The following is a 20,140-nucleotide window of genomic DNA, read 5'->3' as shown; positions in this document are numbered from 1 at the left end:
TCTGTGTTTAAACTGTGTATTTGAGAGGTTACAGTTTATTGAGGCTTGAAATTGGAACCGTGGCCAACGAAGAAAGTCAAGTGTTGGGAGCACCTAGCATTCCTGAATAAACAAATGAGTGGAATGGTTACGTCAAACTTTTTTAAAAGGGACAAAATCAGTCAAATGTAAGTTTCACTCGGGGATTTTAAAGAATCCCAATTACAAGTGAACTTTGCTTTTGGTCTCATTTACATAAAAACCCTGGAGGGAGGCTCAGCAAGTTGTGTTAACATGCTTCTTCCTACAGAATAACCACTGTCCTGACAGCAGATGCCTATATGAATGTGTTTAAATGGTCAAACCCGTCCTGTCCTCCAGAGACACTTGAGAATGGAAAGATAGAAGCTCTAGAAGGCGGAAAAGGGGGGTGGAGTACGTTTCGGCCTCAGAAATGAGGAGTGGTTATTCTGAGCTTCCTAATTGACAATACTTTGAATTCAAAACATACTTACACAGAAATTTGGGCATTACCAATTTGAGTTGTCAAGTTTAAAGTGGGAAAGCAATTGGAGAAAAACATGTGTTTTTAAAAGAAATCGAGGTGGTCATTTCGGGTGGCTCACCCTTCCGATGACCAGAGTAGCTCAAGAAGCAGTTTGTCCCCTAAAACTGTCTCATTCAAGGTATTTATGTCTCCAGGAGACCCTGGAAACTGCCAATTTGGATGACCCCGCCAAGCAGGCCTCAACCACAGCTCTGACAGTGCAAGCATCAGCCCCATTAACTTCTCTTGACCCTGTTTCCTCCTTTGACAATTTTACCAATCGGGGCAATTGTTAGAATCAACTAGGAGTAGACCTAAAAGTTTTCAAGATTATATTGTACCACCCCAAAAAATCAGGTGATACCAAATGTGTGTATTTGCAACTTGGCTGTGTTGATAAACTGCACAGGATACAGTTTCCTAATTAGGGTGACCGTGAACCACAACAACTGGCCGACACAGGCAGTTTTGTTTTAAAACTGGTGAAAAGGAAGAAAAATAAATCAGGACAAAGGAGTCTGCAAAGCAACCGTGCTTATTTCTGTTTGAGCTAAAAAGCTGTATTACATTCATTTTTGTTCTGATTTAAAAGCCTTTGCTATTGCACCTACTAGATTGTCAGGCCTAAGCAGGGGAATGGATAAGGGTCTGCTCTGAATGATGCAGTTTACATATTTAAGGGACATCTAGTAACTGAAATACACACATCCATCCAGTGGGGCATGATCGTTCCATACGCCGAGCGCATGTTTGTAGCAGACAGGCTGAGAAATGCCCCCCCCCCCCAATCTCCAGAGCAAGACATTAAAAAAGTGCACCATGACACGCTCAAGAATCATAAAGTTTACTGTTTCTTTCCCATCATTTGGCACATATCCAAGGCACATTAGAAAATTAGAAATCATAAATTACTTTGTAGAAAAATAATCAGCCCCTCCCTTCTATACATACACAAGTATTTCCAAGAACATGCACAGAACCATTTCCATATTACAAAGTTATTTGAAAAGGTAGGTACTCAGGACAAACCCATATCTGCGGCTGTAGACCAATTAGTAACATAAAAAAATAAGAGTATAATCTATAGAAATTTATAAAAAGGAATAAATGGCAATAAGTTCTAACTGAAAGTAACTCTGACCTGGTTTGTGCTGCAAGTTTTGAATCGGAATCAAAAGACTAAGAAAAGATGTGCCAAATCTCTCTAGTTCAGTAACCATCCATCAGGAATGATGTCTAAGGGAGGTTTTTAACGGACGGGGATGTCTCGAGAGACACTGATACAGGTGCATGTGTGCAGTGATCAAATATCTGTACTTACTCTGTTGGAAGAAAAGTCACACGCAACTTTCCCCACATACACAGCGTAGTAGAGGTCATAAATGTCCTTTTCACTAAGATGAACATCACAATGGCATGTAGGCATCTTTGGGTTCAAGTGCTGCTTTGCAAAGGAACGTTTCCCAGGTCCTCTTGTCCGTTCCCCCGTGTCGCTTTGGCCCGGCCTCCACAACCATGGCACCTCAACTGCTTCCCCACAGCTTATCCCAGAAGGAGGAATTCTTTCAGCCTGTGGTTTGCTCACTTGTCCACATCACGGAGGTTAGCACCTTTCGTTAGGAGGAGGTCAGAATCTGGTGACGAAACCTCGCCCGGTAGCCAGGGAACCCTACTGCTTCAGCAGAAACGTTCGCCTGCTCTCAGGGATCTGGACCCCACTGGAACTGGTGTGTGTTCCTTTCCCAGGGAATGCGTGAGCTTAGGAGAGGAAAGACGTGGTGATCGTTTTCTTGGTTGCATTCTTTCCCTCGGCCGCAGAAAAACTTTCAGGAACTTTCTGCTCTTCTTGCAAATCCAACAGAAAGCCCTTTTCTCGTTCTCAGCCATGTTCCCGCTGGGCCCCTCCTTGCCGAGGACCCACTTCTTGGCAGCCAATGTAACAACTGCTATCACCGTTAAGACTGGGAAGCGGTATCGGCCTCTGGGGATGTGCTTGGGTTGCCGGCGGAGCCTGGGCTCACGGATACGACTGGGTCCTCGACTGTGTGTCTGCGCAGCATCCGCCTGTTGGCAGGAACGCTTTGTTTCGGTCCAGGCCTCTCGGGCCGATTGCCGCCTCCTCGGTCAGCAGTCTCAGATCTGCTCTGGTCTGGCAGGTTGCTCTGTCTGCCTGTGACTGTTTGCCTCCCTGGCTGAAGAAACGGTACAATTCAAGCAGTTCATTTGCACTGCACTTTAAACAAGAAACCACACAAGCAAGAACAGTGCTCTTGGGTGCTTCTTGCCACCCAATGTGCCTGGTACCTTCTGGGCATAATTTTCAGCTGTGACATCCCCAGGGGGACAGTATGGCGTGTGCGTACGCCATGCATCAGACACCACCTGTCTGCACATTTAGTCTTTATGACTCGTAACAAGTGTGCACTAATCGCTGCCCCCGTTTACAGCTGAGGACACGGGATCGGCAAATGGAAGCAACCTGCCTGACGTCCCCATAGCTCACAAGAGAAAAGCACTCAGTGGAACCCGAGCAGATTTCAAAGTTTGCGGGTTTCCCATGCAGCAACACATCTGTTAGCAAAGTCATGAAAGGTCACAAAGCAGATTGAAATTAGTCGTGTTAACAAACATCGCTTTAGTCCTCTACAAGATTTCGGACTTCGGTATATCTGCTTCAGCGAGCCTATGCCACACAGGCTGTGAAGTCTGCTTCTCGTCAACCGTCATATATCACGAGGAGCAATAAGAAAAGTCACATTTCTGAGAAGAGTCACCTAATAGTACAACAGAATGTAAAGCAAGCTTCTCTTTATCAGCGAGTGGGTAAACTGTGCTGTAGGAGGACGGCCACACGCGGACTTGTCCACAGGAGCAGCTCTAGGCCACATCTGGAGAAGTGTCTGCCCATCTACATACGAACTCGGTTTCTTCCTGACATCAATGATTCTCACACTAGCGGCAGCTGAGCTATTTCGCCAGGTACACACACCGTGCCCCGCTGCCTCTCTCCACGCGTGCCCTTATTTCCCGTTTTCCCCTTCACTCTACGTTCTCAATAAAGGGAGTGTGTACTCTTGGCTGTCCCGCTAATGAACTCACCTTAATTGTTAGCTCTCGCAAAGAAGGGAAGCATGAAATGAGAAATGAGTGCGCCGTGGATTTGTTTTGGAAAAAGCCAGGCGTTAAGAAATATGATGATGAGCCAGCGCTGAACAACTCACCTCATGCAGAGAGTCTTCAGTAAAATTAGGGACACTTCTATCTCTTGCCAGAATCTCCCTTGAAGTCCTTCCCCTGAAACCCAAAACAAAGTAAAATCGGGGTCTGAAATAGTGGTGTGAAGCACCCGGCTGGCCACCAGGTGGCAGCATTTGGTGGCCGCAGACTTTTCTTTAACCCACCGACGGGGCCTGCGTTGTAAGTAAAGTAGGATCGAAAGCACAGAAACCAGCTCAAATTTTATACTCACTTAAACTGACCACCTGAGGGGACAAAGTAAAACTGTCTGGTAAAAGGTTCATCTGGCAGGTCATACATTTTTGAGTTCCCTGTAGACAGAAAAGGACAAACCTTTGAAAACTTCCAAAGTAGTCTAAGAATTGGTTTAAAGTCATAGCATAGGTGCAACCTTCCAATTTTCTTAGTTTAACAAAATTTAGAAAATTAAGCACTGCTGTTTGCTTAAAGAAACGTATCAGTAGCGATTTATTACCACGTGAAGCCCCATGGAAAGGAAAGACACGTCTTATTAATACACACGGATATTCTCCAACGACAGGCAGCTGTGGTCAGACAGCCTCAGGATTATCCAGAGACAGAAGTGGGTTTACTCACATCACTGCACTACAAACAATTTTTTTTAAAGATTTTATGTATTTATTCATGAGAGACAGAGAGAGAGAGAGGCAGAGACACAGGCAGAAGGAGGAGCAGGCTCCACGCAGGGGTCTCCAGAATCACGCCCTGGGCCGAAGGTGGCGCTAAACCGCTGAGCCACCCAGGCTGCCCTACAAACAATATCTTTAAAAAAACAATTAAAAAGAAATAGAGTAGCGGGACACCTGGCTGGCTCGGTCAGTGGTACAGCACGTGACTCTTGATCTCAGGCTTGTGAGTTTGAAACCCACTGCTTACAAAAGAAAAAAAAGTCTTAAAAATTAAAACAGGAACACTTGGGCCACTCAGTGGTTGAGCATCTGCCTTTGGCTCAGGACGTGATCTTGGAGTCCCGAGATCGAGTCCTGCATCGGGCTCCCCGCAGGAGCCTGCTTCTCCCTCTGCCTGTGTCTCTGCCTCTCTTTGTGTGTCTCTCATGAATAATTAATAAAATCTTTAAAAAATAAATAGAGCATGGGCCCTATCTAGACTATAACAAAAAACTTCAGCCCTATCCACGTCTGCCAACTACTCTTCTAATTACCAATAATCTCTATACACCTGCAAATAAAATTTTAAAAATGAATGAACGAATGAATGAATGAATGAATGAATAAAAAACCTTTAAAGTTAGCGGGAAATGCTGCACCCCAGATGTCCAGGAAATGCTTAGAAAAAGGCCTGGATCTGGGCCATGCGGCATGCAGAACCTCCCAGAGGCTGCTCCTCCTCTGCAGGTGGCAGGGAGGCCGAGTGGCCACCTCACTCCCTTGGGAGGCATGACCCCCAGCAACCAGAAAACCAGGAGCAAAACAAGCTGCTGAGCTAGGCAGTAACGGACGGCTCTTCGGTGCCCGTCTCCCGCCCCGAGTCATGAGTATAATGACATTCTACGTTCACAATTCAATCAAGGCTCACAAATTTCCCAATAAGCCCACACTGAGAATCAGAATGTAACTTCTTACATTTTTTCCTGATCTTAACCGTCACGTACTCCTTGCGGTCTGTTTGGCCCACGTCGTCCACGGACGCCACACAGCTCGGTACCACTTGAAGTAATTCCATTATTTTTGAGTTCTACAATTTGAAAGGGAGAAGGTTAACAGTAATATTTTTCACTCTTAGCAGGTTATTGCCTGGTTTTGACCTGTCAGTCTTGGTGCCGCTGGGCAGAAAGGCAGACGAAGCTGCAGCCACAGGGCCTCGAGGGGAGGAGCAGCCCTGCCCCAGGGGCCCGGGATAACGGGATCTCTTATCGCAGTTACCATGAGGTCACCGACGGCCCAGCACATAGTAAGTACTCAATAAAAAACACTCATCTTTATCATCAGTTGAGAAAGTTGCTCAGGGAAGGTTTAAAATATTTCAATTCTGTGAAGAAATGTCACAGAATTTGGCTCAGGGCGTGATCCTGGAGTCCCGGGATTGAGTCCCAGGATCGAGTCCCACATCGGGCTCCCTGCTTGGACTCTGCTTCTCCCTCTGCCTATGTTTCTGCCTCTCTCTGTGTCTCTGAGTAAATAAATAAAATCTTTAAAAAAAAATGTCACTGAAAAATAATGTGATGAGCCTATGAGTACGTTGGGTTTATGGGGACTTTTTCATGACACCAGTGTCCTTTAACGGTCTACTAGCTGTGTATCCAGAGTCGAAAATGAAAACACTCAATGTGAAAATGGGGACAGGAGACAGCTCGCTTCTCCCAGGAGAGGAAGCTTCTCCTCACCAGTTCTCTGTGCAAACACCCACAGCGCTGGAAGGAGGGGGGAACTGGTCATCCAATCCCCTTACACGGAGAATAACTCAGGGAGTCTTAGAACCACCAACCAACCAAATTTCTCCATTGTGCTAAGACCCCAGGTGCCCAGTGCAGGGAGGGTGAGCCCAGAACACGGCCTCAGCTTGCTGCTTTCCCGTGAGCACCTGATGGCTCGTCCCTGGGCCAACCAGGGCACCCGCACCTGCAGTTACTGGGGGCGGGGGGCACCTCTATGCACCCCTTCAAAGGCGAGCCCTGAAAGACTGGCTCCTGGCTCCCCGGGCAGGCCACCTCTGACCCAGGGACCAAGGACTGATATTTAGCCACACTGACAGACTCCAAGCGCAGCGATTCGAAGGTCGGCCACGGCCTCATCGGATGTGGTTTAACCACAGGGAATCCCTGAAGCGCCCACTCACCTGTTCAGCACAATCGATGGCGGTGCACTGACGCTTGTTCACCACCTGAACTGATGCCCCATGAAGCAGAAGCAGCTCCACCACGAAGACGTGCTTTTCTATCACCGCCTCGTGCAGCGCTGTGTTACCCTTATTGTTACAGATGTTGATGGAGGCCCCGTGCTAGAAGGAGAAACCGTGTAATCAAAAGGAATGCCAAGAGGGGCGCTTGGGTGGCTCAGTCGGTTAAGCGTGCAACTCTTGATTTTGGCTCAGATCATGATCTTAGGGAGGTGAGATCGAGCCCCGTGTCAGGCTCTGTGCTGGGCATGCAGCCTGCTCTAGATTCTCTGTGTCCTTCTCCCTCTGTTCCTTCCTCCCCACCCCCGGCTAGCACATGCTGCTCCCTCTCTCTCTCAAAACAAAAGCAAAAGCAAAAACAAAAACAAAAGGAATGCCAGAAAACAATGAGGACCCCACTACTGACGAGTATCAGCAGCTCCAGGGCTGGGGGGCCCTTACCTGTAACAGCAATGCTGCAACTTCGTGGTAGCCGTTGGAACAGGCGTAAATGAGGGGTGTGTTTCCACTTATATCCTTTTTATTGGGTTTTGCTTTAGAATCCAACAGACACCTCACCACCTAGCCCAGAGAAGACAAATTTTCAACTTTAATTAAAGTTATAGAAGAAATTCTTTAACTTGACATCCTTACGACTTTCCCCTAAGTTTATTTGGGAGGCTCTTTAGACACGCCTGACTCAGGAGAACACAGACCAAGTGAAGTGGGGCGCAACGGACATTTGGTGAGGGTCTCCTCCACCAGGCAACGTGCTAGTGCAATTTTTTTTGTCCATGTCATGTGACCTGCCCTCTGGAGGGCTGGAATTATTACTCTAGTTCTACAGATGGGATAACTGATGTTTGAAGTGCTATGCGAGCTGTTACAAGAAAGATGGAAGACCTGATTTGGTTCCTGTCTTTTATTTTTTAAGGAAGCACCACACCCAACATGGGGCTTGAATTCACGACCCTGAGATAAGTGTCACATGATCTAACCAACTGAGCCAGCCAGGCACCCCTGGTTCTTGTCTTTTAAAAGCTTATGGTAGAGCTAGTGAGGGAAAAAATTTTTTAAGTTGGTAATTTTCAAAAAGAAATCTAGGACTTTGAAAAACTCTATCACTTCACAATTCTCTCTTGCACCCCCTCCATAGGGCCATTCTCTATAAAGTACTAAAGTGTCGGACAAAGGCCAAGGGCTTGGGATGAAAGGTGCAAGGCTGTAGGTAGAGCCCTCGATGACCAACACCCAAGCACCAGAGACAGCTCCTGTTGGGGTCAGAAACAGAATGATGGCCTCTGTGCCACCGAGAAGTGAATGGCCGTGAGGTGGGGGGCGGGGAAGGGAGGGGGAAAGCCCACCCCCAGAAGCTCCAGAGGTCTGTGTGCCGGTATGGAGCAGTTCTGCCATGTGCAGCACAGAATCTCAGTGCCGGGAGGAAGGAAATGTGTCTGTCCTCTGGGCCAACACCCCCTCTGCCTCTGCAGCATTCCCACCAAGCATAGTTCTAACCCAAAGCCCTCTGCCCAGGAGACAGAACCCATACCTGAAAGTGGCCCTTCTGGCAGGCCAGGTGGAGCGGGACAGCTTGGTTTACGTTTCTGGCACCGGCATTGGCACCGTGTTTCAACAGGAGGGGGATGAGGTCCGCCCGACCGTGCAGGGCAGCAACATGCAGCGGGGAGGTGCCGTCCTGGTTGGTCACATTTACACCAAGCCCGCTGGCAGGAATCTTTGCCAGCTTCTAGCAAATGCAGAAGATGGAGACAGAAATGTCATTAGTATTTAAGACACTGGGCTGAAGGAATTAAAGCCATCTGTCCCCTGCAGCCCCTGTGCAAAATTTAGGGTCACGGTGGGACCCAGAATCGGGTTGCCCACAGGTGAATTCCTACATCTCGAGAAAGGTAAGGTATACCAAAGATTACGTGCACCTCCAAGAGCAAGCCCCCTGGAATGATGCCCTCTTTATGCCAAAGCAATTCAATGGGAAACAGAAAGTCTGCTCAACAAATGGTGTCCGAACAACAAGATATCCACATATGGAAAAACTGCACATCAACCCTTAGCTCACCGCACACAACAATTAAAAATTCATCACAGACCTAAACGTTGACAGCTGCAGCTATAAAGTTCTTGGAGTGAGTACACAAGAAAATCTTGGCAATGCTGTGATAAGTAAAGATTTCTTAGATGAGACACAGAAAAGCAAAAGCCATAAAGGAACAGTTTGATAAACTAGACTTAATGCAAATTTTATATGGTTATTCTTTGAAAGACACAATCAAGACAACGAAAAGGCAAGTCACAGAGTGGGAGAGAGTGTGTGGCATGTACCAACCAGAATTTAATAACAACAAGAGATTCTTATAACTCAATTAGACGATATGAATTTGTAAAAGAAGGCAAAAGATTTGGAAAGAAGAAAGATACACGTTTATATTGGGGAGATAGTCTGTGGATTCACAATGGTTTTAAAATCAGTCATGCCAACAGAAGAACAATCAGCAATTAAAAGGACAAACGAAACATTTATTAGCCATACAAGTGAAAACAAACATTAAATCGCAATACTGAATCCCACATTTCGATAATAAAATTACTATGTCGGTGTCCTGGCCAGGATGAAAACTTTGGTTATCCAGCTCACTTTCTGATGATTAAAAAGGTTCTCTTGGCGAAAAAAACATGCTAATTAAAAGGGTGAATTTTGCTGCTTGTAAATCATACCCCACAAAATAAAGAACAAAGAGATGAAGAAGTAGGGAGAAAAGAAATGCAATGAAACTGCACACGGATAGGAATGGCTAACGTTGAACAGTCACAAGGATGTGGAGCAACTAGAACTCTCACACTGGTGGCAGGAATGGAAAATGGAAAATCACCCTGGAAAACTGGAAGCTTCTTATCAAGTGACACACACACTTACTGCACAATCCAGCACTTAATTACGCCCCGAGGTATTTACCCAAGTAAACATACATTTATATAAAAATGTGTTTACAAATGCTCACACTAGCTTTCTTCACAAAACCCCAAACAGGAAAGTACTGAAATGTTCATCAACAGGTTATTAGATAAATTATAGTGTATTGAACAAAAGACAGCAATAAGAAGGAAGGGCAGGCGACCCGGCGTGGATCTCAAAACGTTCTGCCGAGGGAAGGAAGCCAGACTCAAAAGAGTATGTACTGTCTAGTTTCCATTCACATGAAGTTCTGGAAGATGCCAGCAAGTCTGCAATGACAGAGAGCAGACCAGGGGTTGCCTGGGGCGGGGAGGGATGAGGGGAGCAAAACTTCAAAGCAGCCCAAGAAAACCCTCAGAAGTGATGGAGTGTTCTGGATTGGGGCTGTGGTGACGGCTTCATGGCTTTACACATCTGCAGAAACTCATCACACTGTACACTGCACACGGGTACACTTTACTGGGTGCAAATTCTACGTAAGGGTTTGTTTCAAATATTTTATTGATTTATTAATGAGAGAGAGAGAGAGGCAGAGACACAGGCAGAGGGAAAAGCAGGCTCCATGCGGGGAGCCCGATGCAGGACTTGATCCCAGAACCCCGGGTCATGACCTGAGCTGAAGGCAGATGCTCAACCACTGAGCCCCTAGGCGTCCCTCAACAAGGGTTTTTTAAAACAAACACCCTAGAGGTGCCTGGGTGGCTCAGTTAAGCGTCTGCCTTTGGCTCAGGGTATGATCCCAGGATCCTGGGATCAAGTCCCTCAGCAGGGAGTCTGCCTCTCTCTCTGCATCTGCCTCTCTGTCTCTCTCTGTGTGTCTCTTTCTCTTGGTCTCTCTTGTGAATAAATAAATTCTTTAAAAACAAAACAAAATAAACACTCTAAACACACCAGTGAGCTAGAAGAAGGTGAGGCCAGGGGGTGGTTAGCTAAATCACAGATGTGAAGCAATTTCCACATAAATTTTTTTTTATGTCTTTTTGAGAAATTTCAAAACCAGAAAAAGAGGTTTTAAAAAAAAGCAGAGAGGGCAGCCTGGGTGGCTCAGTGGTTTAGCGCCTGCCTTTGGCCCAGGGTGTGATCCTATAGTCCTGGGATCGTCCCACATTGGGCTCCCTGCATGGAGCCTGCTTCTCCCTCTGCCTGGGTCTCTGCCTCTCTCTCTGTGTCTCTCATGGATAAATAGATAAAATCTTTAAAAAAAAAATAAAAAAGCAGAGAACTAAGATTGTATCCAATAAATCCAGCAGTTATTTTAACATGTAATCCAGTTTCTTGTTACAATGAGTGAACCATGAGGCGGGGGAAAAGCCGAGGACAATGATGAGAACAGTGACAGACACACTAACTGCCTCTGGCCAAACAACAGTCACTGCTGGGGCCCCAAGTCCGATCACTTCACATCGTATCCTTTGAAACATCACCTGCCTTTCTAATCCCTACATAGCAGTCTGCGTAGGAAAAACCATTCTTTGGGCTGAGCCCACCCTGCAGCATGAGGACAGAACAAAAGCTGCACATCCCCAGTGTACACATGACCCTGGAGTGAGCTGAAAAGCTGCATGTGAATGAACGTTTTACTCACTTCAACATTACTGGGTTAGAATAACCCACAGTGAAGCTTGTCACGATAAGGCAGTATATTATCTTGTAAAATGAATGATGACACCACTATACCTGTTTTGCAGACAAATTAATTTTCTCAGTGTGGGACACACACATCGAGTAGTTAGCACACAAGGGCATACTACACTGCACGCTGCCATCTACTATTTCTCGAAAGAAAATGAAATAAGTATACACTTATGAAAACATGGACAGGATCTGTATGCTAAAAATCACAAAATGACGAAGACATTAAAAGACAGACTAAATATTTGAGAGATATACCATGTTCATGAAGGCTCGACTCAGTAAAGATGTCACTTCTCCCCCAGTTTGATCTATGATTTTAATGCAATTCTGACCGAAATCTTAACAAGATTTTCGGTAGACATAAACAAACTTATTCTAAAATGTATATGGAGAGACGCCTGTGTGGCTCAGCAGTTGAGCGTCTGCCTTCAGCTCAGGGTATGATCCTGGAGTCCTGGGATCGAGTCCCTCATCAGGCTCCCTGCAGGGAGCCTGCTTCTCCCTCTGCCTGTGTCTCTGCCTCTGTGTCTCTCATGAATGAATGAATGAATCAATCAATCAATCTGTCTTTTAAAAAATGTACAAGGAAAGGCACAGGCCGTAAAATAACTAAAATTCTGGCAAAGAAGAGCAAGTTAGGAAGAATCACTCTGCCCCATCCAAAGGCTTCATATAGCTACAGTAATCAAGACAGTGTGGGACTGGTGGAAGGACAGACACATAGATCCGTGTGTGGGACAGAGGCAGAACCTGGAGGGGGACCCACACCATACACTAGCAAATGAATAGGAAGAGCAAAACAATGCAGGAAGGATGGTCCTTTCAACAGGTGGTGTGCAATAGGGAGACATCCACTGGCAAACAAAATGAACCCCAACCTAATCTCACAGCTCGCACAAGAACCAATGCAAGGTGATTTGACGGTTATCTAGGTAAAAGACAACCTACAGAATGGGAGAAAATATCTGCAAGTGACGTATCAGATAAAGGGCTAGTTTCCAAGATCTATGAAGAATTTATTAAACTCAACACCAAAGAAACGAAGAATCCAATCATGAAATGGGCAAAAGACATGAATAGAAATCTCACAGAGGAAGACATAGACATGGCCAACACGCACATGAGAAAATGCTCCATATCACTTGCCGTCAGGGAAATACAAATCAAAACCACAAAGAGATACCACCTCACCCCAGTGAGAATGGGGAAAATTCACAAGGCAGAAAACCCCAAATGTTGGAGAGGATGTGGAGAAAAGGGAACCCTCTTACACTGTTGGTGGGAATGTGACCTGGTGCAGCCACTCTGGAAAACTGTGTGGAGGTTCCTCAAAGGGTTAAAAATAGACCTGCCCTATGACCCAGCAATTGCACTGTTGGGGATTTACCCCAAAGATACAGATGCAATGAAATGCCGGGACACCTGCACCCCGATGTTTATAGCAGCAATGTCCACAATAGCCAAACTGTGGAAGGAGCCTCCGTGTCCATCGAAAGATGAGTGGATAAAGAAGCTGTGGTCTATGTATACAATGTAATATTCCTCAGCCATTAGAAATGACAAATACCCACCATTTGCTTCGACGTGGATGGAACTGGAGGGTATTATGCTGAGTGAAATAAGTCAATCAGAGAAGGACAAACATTATATGTTCTCATTCATTTGAGAATATAAATAATAGTGAAAGGGAATAGAAGGGAAAGGAGAAGAAATGTGTGGGAAATATCAGAAAGGGAGACAGAACATGAAGACTCCTAACTCTGGGAAACGAACTAGGGGTGGTGGAAGGGGAGGAGGGTGGGGGGTGGGGGTGACTGGGTGACGGGCACTGAGGGGGGCACTTGACGGGATGAGCACTGGGTGATAAATTTATTAAAAAAAAAAAAAGAAGAAGAACCAACGCAGGTTGGGGGGTGGCAGGGAGACAGGTGCATGGGGGAAGGGCAGCACGAGTGGTTCTTGCCGTGGTGAGGGAGCTGGTCGGTACCTCCAGCGCAGCGGTGGGTGCACCAAGCTATGCCTGTGATAAAAGTAAGCACCTGTGCAGACACATGTGGGCACAAGGAAAACCAAAGAAATGTGGATAAGACGTATGGATTGTTTCTGTGTCAGTATCCCGACTGGGATACCGTCCTGTGGCCTGACGACCCCTTACCACCGGGGTAGCCTGAGTAGAGGGAGTGGGACCCTCTGCGTTTGGGGGGAGGGTCCCCCCGCAGAAGGCGTAGCAACGTGAGCAAAGACAGTGGCCAGTGGATCCCGCAGCAGCTTCCGCAGAGGCCTGGCAGGCGTGTGGACAAACACCCTCAGGCACAAACGCTCGCCTGTGACCCACGGGCCCAGGGAGCGGCTGCAACGCAGATGGAGCACGGGTGCGGGTGGCACCCAGAGCCGCTCTAGTCCCAGCTTCTCTCCTGAGCTGAACAACTCCCCGTCCCCTCCTCTCGGGGGGACAGCAACAGGCAGCCGCTCAGTAACGCGCTGGCTGAGAAGCAGGCGGCCTTCCTGGGGGGAGAGCCCTCTGCCTCCCGCCCCGCCCCTGGCCGCGCCGACAGGAGCCGACCAAACCTTCTGAGCCGGAGCGCATCTCGGACACTGGCACAGGGGGTGACAGAAGTCGACATCACCCACAGCGGCGGCGTCCTCCAATTCATCCAGGTCCTCCTCGGTCCACTCCAAAAGGTAACGCACCTGGGGTCACGCAGGAAGGAGAAAGGGGAACATAAAACTCCTTCATCCTGTACGAGCTGCAGCAGGTGCCCCACACGCACCTGCTCCCAGGCCAGGACCTGGCTTCCCGACCCCCGCTCAGCCCTCCTCCGGGTGACGCACAGACCTCAGCGACCCTTCTAGAGCCTGGGCTGGACACTCCGTTCTTCAGAGCGGTGCTGTGCTCACCCTCGTCCTGGGGCAAGCAGCGGCCACCTCGGCCGTATCACCTGGCTGCACACCTTCAACAGCCCGGGCAAGGCCGTGCTCGGGGGCTCAACAAGGTGGCTGCGGCCACACGACCGGGCAGTGGTGCCAGAACCGCCCTGCAGGCTGCCTGATGCCACCCGGGAGGGACGGGGGACTGTTTGACGCCACCCAGGAGAGCACGAGGGAGTGCCTGATGCCACCCAGGAGGGACGGGGGACTATTCGACGCCACCCGGGAGGGACGGGGGATTAGTCGACGCCACCCGGGAGGGACAGGGGACTGCCAAAAGGTCCCATGTATGTTCCAGTGAAAACTAGTCTCTGGGACATCAAATTTGACCATGGGAAACAGTATTAACACGTTTCCAGGCCTGCTGGAGAGCACGGAGACGGCCAGCGTGTGCGTGCAGGGAGGGGCAGGGCTTCCATGGAGCCCCCGTCGCCCCGACCCCCTCTCCTCCAGGTCCCTTCCGCACCCTGACAGCAGACACCCCTCAGGCTGGAACGGACAGGGCCGGGGACCAAGAACTGGGGGGAGCAGAGGGGCAGGTGCCCGGGGCGGGGATCGGTTTGGGTGGTGACCCCGGGGCGCTGGGCAGTCTGCCGCTGCCTCAGCCCTCACCCAGGCACAGAAGGAAGAGGAGCGGGTGTGTCAGGACACGGGGACAGTCCCAGTCCCTGCCCCGCACAGGCCCCACCGTGGCTCAGCCAGCGGCACTCAGGGAGCAGCCCCGTCACACTCTGCGTGCTCATTCTGATGTCAGGGCCTGAAGAATTCGCACTCTGCTGCCCCCAAAGGCCGCCAGGGTCCCCGAGGGCCAGTCTCATGAGAGGACAGGTACAGATGCGGACCCCACGTCCCACCCCCGGAGGGACCATGCGTCAGCCGCTGCCCTGACCGTGGCCTCTGGATAAAAGCTGGCACGTCAGTGACCACGGTCAGATCGTGAGCGCCCCGAGCTGGTTGTACAAGGACCCCAGTAACTTCTACGCACCCCCTCATGCTGGACCATCAGGAACAGGCATCCCTGAACCACAGGGCACTGCCAAGCTCTCGTCAGAGGACTGACTGCGAGCCCCTCGCCCCACAGGCACCCAATTTCCTCCTCCTCCCAGGCTGGAGACGGAGCGAGAGCCTTTCAGGAAGCCGAGGGCAGGCGGGGGCAGCGGCCCAGGGAATCCACAAAGGCCGTCTCCACTCTCCAGTGGCCTCCTCGGATCATCCCTGTCACCTGCAGCGGGGGCTGGGACGGTCACCTCCCCTCGCCAACCCAGAGCAGCCACCTCGTCAGGACCCCCGACCGTGACTCCTCGGAGTCCCAAGCCTCAGACTTCGGCCTCCTGCCCAGACACCACAGCAACGTCCACCGGGCCACACCAGCGCCTCTGGACTCTGGCCACCCCCGGCCCCAGCCCCGACCCCAGCCCCCCGACCCTAGCCCCAGCCTGCCACCCTCCTCTCCACCGGCCCTGCCTGTGCATCATGCTCGCAGCCAGCGGCCACCCCCACCCTAACCCCAACCCCAACCCCAGCCCTGACCCCAACCCCGACCCACCACCTTCCTCCCCTCCAGCCCTGCCTGTGCATCGTGCTCACAGCCAGTGACCACCCCTGACCCTGACCCCAACCCCGGCCCTGACCCTAACCCCGGCCCACCACCCTCCTCCCCACCAGCCCTGCCTGCGCATCGCGCTCACAGCCAGTGGCCACCCCCGACCCTGACCCCGACCCCGGTCCCAACCCCGACCCCGACCCCAACCCCGGCCCTGACCCTGACTCCAACCCCAACCCGCCACCCTCCTCCCCACCAGCCCTGCCTGTGCATCACGCTCACAGCCAGTGGCCACCCCTGACCCCGACCCCAACCCATCACCCTCCTCCCCACCAGCCCTGCCTGCGCATCGCGCTCACAGCCAGTGGCCACCCCCGACCCTGACCCCGACCCCGGTCCCGACCCCGACCCTGACCCCAACCCCGGCCCTGACCCCGGCTCCAAGCCCAACCCGCCACCCTCCTCCCCACCAGCCCTGCCTGTGCATCACGCTCACAGCCAGTGGCCACCCCTGACCCCGACCCCAACCCATCACCCTCCTCCACACCAGGCCTGCCTGTGCATCACGCTCGCAGCCAGTGGCCACCCCCGATCCCTACCCCGACCCTGACCCCAATCCCGGCCCCGACCCCAACCCCAGCCCACCACCCTCCTCCCCTCTGGCACTGCTTGTGCATCGTGCTCACAGCCAGTGGCCACCCCTGACCCCGACCCCGGCCCCGGCCCCCATCCCAGCCCGCCACCCTCCTCCCCACTGGCCCTGCCTGTGCATCGTGCTCGCAGCCAGCACCTGGGCTGAGCGCACACTCTGTGGCCCGCACTCGGCAGGGCTGGCCAACACCACACCCCCTCCTGGACAGGAACGTGGGAAAGGCTCCCTGCGTAGCTGTTTATGTCCGCCTGCCCCTACGTGACTGCCACGTAGTCGCTACATGCCGCCCTCCCGCGCGAGGTGAACAGAACACAGCTCCTGACTGAGCTGGAGACAAGAAACACAGGCTCAGCTCTTTTCAACCAAGAGGAAGCGTTTTTAGACGCGCTTCCAAAAACTCACCATTTCTAGATCCCCGTCAGCAACCGCTCTTAAAAGTTTTTCTACCTTAAAGGAAAGAGAACGTTAAGAAACGACTTCAATAATAGAGCAATAATAGAAATAACAGCATCCGACCACCCAGAAGCTCCCCTCGGCGTCTCTCCAGCCACCCCTGGGATCGCCCGGCCAGGCCGTGGAGGCCGTCCAGGAGAGCCCTAGCGTGCACCGAACCCGGTACCACCCGAGGTCCATGAAACCAGCAGCTGGTGACCTGGCCACTGCGAACAAAGTACAAGTGCCTGCTAGGGGCCAGCCGCCCTGTGGAACCACATGCTCAGCCCCCGTCATCCCACAGCGGAGGGCGCACCACGGGGCACATTCCTGCCAGGAACGACGCCAGGGCTCTCCCAGACTTTGGAACGTGTCTCTCGGCCTACTTTGCTGTGCTTTTGCATCAGGCTAAGCTTATGGGGCCCTCCCAGAGCAGGTCACTGGCCTCCGCGGATACTCCCCGCCCACAGGGAAGCACACAGAGGAGTCGTGGCACGTCCGTGGGAGGGTCTGCTCTGTGCGCTGACGCTGGACAAGCTCTCAGATGAGTTAAATGGAGGGAAAAAACCCTAACAGGCTGCAAATCACGTTACAAGACACGACGTGTCGGTACGAAATCAGGAATGACCCGTCAGGTGGACGGGGATGCTTACGGGGCAGGACGTGCGGGAAGATACTGTAGTTTATATATGATCTTAAATCTGTGGGCCTACGGGTGACCTTACTTAGACTTGTCCTGGAAGACGCCGTCCTCTCTCCCTCCGCCACTCCCTCACACGCACACCCAGTATCCCCAAAGTCAAGAGCTGCTCCAGGAGCCGACCACGCAGGCAGCAGGGTGACAAGTACTGGCGGGGTCCCCTCCGGGCCGCAGCGCCCTCCCACCTGGGCGCCTCACCTCTCTGTAGTCCTTCTTGGGCTCCTCCTGCCTGGAGCTCGCCAACACGGAGGAGAAGCTGGAGGTGGAGGAGGCCTGGCTGATGGAATCCGCGGGGCGCTGAGGGGGCTGCACGGGGACCTGTGGCCGGGGGCCCGACAGGGAAGGGCCTCGTGAGGGCCAGAGAGCAGGCCCGGTCTCAGAGAGGACCCCCGAGGCCAGCCCTGCCCACTCACCTCTGAAGACTTCCGCCTCCTTTCCAAGGGCAGGTGATGGGCTTCCATTATTGACAGAATCTGGGACAAGAAGGGGGCGTGAGAGATCCCTAACGAGGGAAGTTACCCAAGTAGCGTCCCCCACGCCCGGCTGCTGCCCCTCTCCTCAGGAGGTCACACAGCCCCACCGCGCCCTTGGAGAGGCCGAGAAACCACGTTCCCACCAGGCGGGGCTCCCCCAGGGTCACCCTCCCTGGGGTGAGCAGCAGGGACTTAACCCTCCGGAACCTGCTGCTGCAGATCTCAGGTCGTGTTCTCATGAGACACACGGCCTACAACCGCACTCGGGACACAGAAAGAGGGCGGGAGGAGACCTGGGGAGGTGAGGGGCGCGTCCGTGGCGTGGGTGACGGGGCCGGTCTCACACGTGTCTACTTGCCTCTCCAGCCTGAGTTGTACACGTTAAACAAGTTCAGCTTTTTGTGTGTCAACCGTACCTCAATAAAGTGGTTAAAAAGCAAAAACTGTTCTCCTAGAAGGTGATGTTCTCACGTTCGTAGGAACTGTTCTCCTACGAACGCCCTGAAAGAACCCCGTGGGAGAGACGGAAGCTGTGAAAGCAGCCGGTCAAACGTCACGAGGCGGAAAGCAGAGCCTGTGCCAAGGGAAAGGCCTGGCGACCCGCGGCGAGGCGGCCACCGAAGCGCCCCGTCGCTCCCCACCCGCCCACGGCTGAGCTCCTTCACCGCACGCTGCCAGACTCCGAGCGTTTCCCAGAACTACCAACGGGAAAGGACTGGTTCGTTCACAGGTCATCTGTGAAGAAACTGAACCCAGTGATGCTCAGAACCGGCCAGGAGAGGATTGGATAAGGCGTTTAGGAGCCGAGGAGGAAGAAACAGGAAGGCAGAGCTCAGACACCTGCTGCCTCCACGGCCCACGCCGTGTCCCTGCGTCTCTCAGCCACAGCCGCTGTCCTGTCACCCTCTGCTCACAATCCGTCTGCTCACAATCCCGCAGCACTCGGAGGCCGGGGAAAACTCTGCTGCGAGCAGCTCTTTGAACATGACTGAGAACAACTGCCAGTAAAGTTGGAAATCATATAAATAAGTAAAATCCATTAACAAGCAGGTCCCAAACGCAGCAGAGAGGGTGCAGGCCAAGTTCGGTCCTGAGGCACTAATGCAGTTTGTACGGCCAAGACCTCATCTCTGGACATTTTTTTTTTTTTTTGAATCAAATTGATGCTCCGAGATGAAAAAAGCTACCTTTGAGTTTAGTGCACAGTTGAGGGGTGTTTCTTTCAGCCTGTTCTGGATCTCGGTGGACGCTCCGTTTTGCAGTAACGTCTCTATGATGCCTTGGTAGCCCCACCGTGCAGCTATGTGCAGTGGGGTGTCTCCTTTCTCGTTACCGATATCCAGTCTGCACGACTGCACGTCATAGTAGACCAGAGCCTTCACACACTGCAAAGAAAATGGGGAATACCACCATTAAGTCACACGCCAGGCCTCGCACAATGTCTGTGGACCCCCACAGCCGCAGTCCACGCCCTGCTTCCATCCACGGTCCAGTCACCAAGCAAACGTGCAGGAAGAGAGAGGCCTCAAGGTCACCTCAGCAGGACACATCACTTTTTTGAAAGAACCCAACTGCCAGTGAGTAAGAAAAGGCTGAACAAACTGGGACGCACCCGCATGCAGAATGGGGTGGCCGCAGCAGGCGGGAAACCATTGTCCCCTGAAAGGCCCACTGCAAGCTTGGCCCCCGACTTGAAATGTTCCTCAGGAGCTCGGACTTGAGGACACGGTGTCTAAATCTTACACTGCTGGTGGGTATGCACGCTGGCGCAGCCACACGGGAAAACAGTATGGAGGCTCCTCACCAAGTTGAAACCAGAGCCACCCTACAACCCAGGAATTGCAGTACTAGGTATCTGCCCCAAAGAGACAACTACAGAGATCCGAAGGGGCACCTGCACCCCAGTGTTCACAGCAGTCACGTCCACAACAGCCAAACTGTGCAAAAAGCCCAGATGTCCATCGGCAGGTGAAGGGATAACGAAGATGTGGTATAAATATACCATGGAGTATTACTCAGCCATCAAAAAAAAATGAAATCTTGCCATTTGCAACAATGTGGATGGAACTGGAGGGTGTTATGCTAAGTGAAACAAGTCAATCAGAGAAGGACAATTACCATGTGATCTCACTCACATGCGGAATTTAAGAGACAAAACAGAGGAGCACAGGGGAAGAGGAAAAAGTA

The 20,140-nt window shown here is 51.4% G+C and overlaps 1 protein-coding gene across 9 annotated transcripts in view; it reads right to left on the bottom strand.

Annotated features, from left to right (window-relative positions):
* Positions 1-1,356: 1,356 nt before the first annotated feature.
* Positions 1,357-20,140, bottom strand: part of ANKRD27 (ankyrin repeat domain 27) — a 53,451-nt gene continuing 34,667 nt past the window's right edge. For 7 of the 9 annotated variants that reach the window (XM_072782689.1, XM_072782649.1, XM_072782660.1 and 4 more), the window contains 12 exons: positions 19,141-19,338; positions 17,894-17,953; positions 17,679-17,798; positions 16,751-16,795; positions 13,794-13,916; positions 8,169-8,366; positions 7,082-7,201; positions 6,581-6,742; positions 5,368-5,479; positions 3,996-4,074; positions 3,748-3,820; positions 1,357-2,718 (listed from right to left, as the gene is read on the bottom strand). In XM_072782689.1, the coding sequence (XP_072638790.1) occupies positions 2,482-2,718; positions 3,748-3,820; positions 3,996-4,074; positions 5,368-5,479; positions 6,581-6,742; positions 7,082-7,201; positions 8,169-8,366; positions 13,794-13,916; positions 16,751-16,795; positions 17,679-17,798; positions 17,894-17,953; positions 19,141-19,338 (1,527 nt within the window). In that variant the 3' untranslated portion in view covers positions 1,357-2,481. The other 2 variants (XM_072782673.1, XM_072782677.1) reach the window with 2 other exon arrangements.

Source organism: Canis lupus, chromosome 1 (genome assembly GCF_048164855.1).
Source record: "Canis lupus baileyi chromosome 1, mCanLup2.hap1, whole genome shotgun sequence".
NCBI classification, from domain to species: domain Eukaryota; kingdom Metazoa; phylum Chordata; class Mammalia; order Carnivora; family Canidae; genus Canis; species Canis lupus.
Note: the sequence above shows the minus strand (reverse complement) of the source record. Positions and strands in the feature narration are given on the sequence as shown.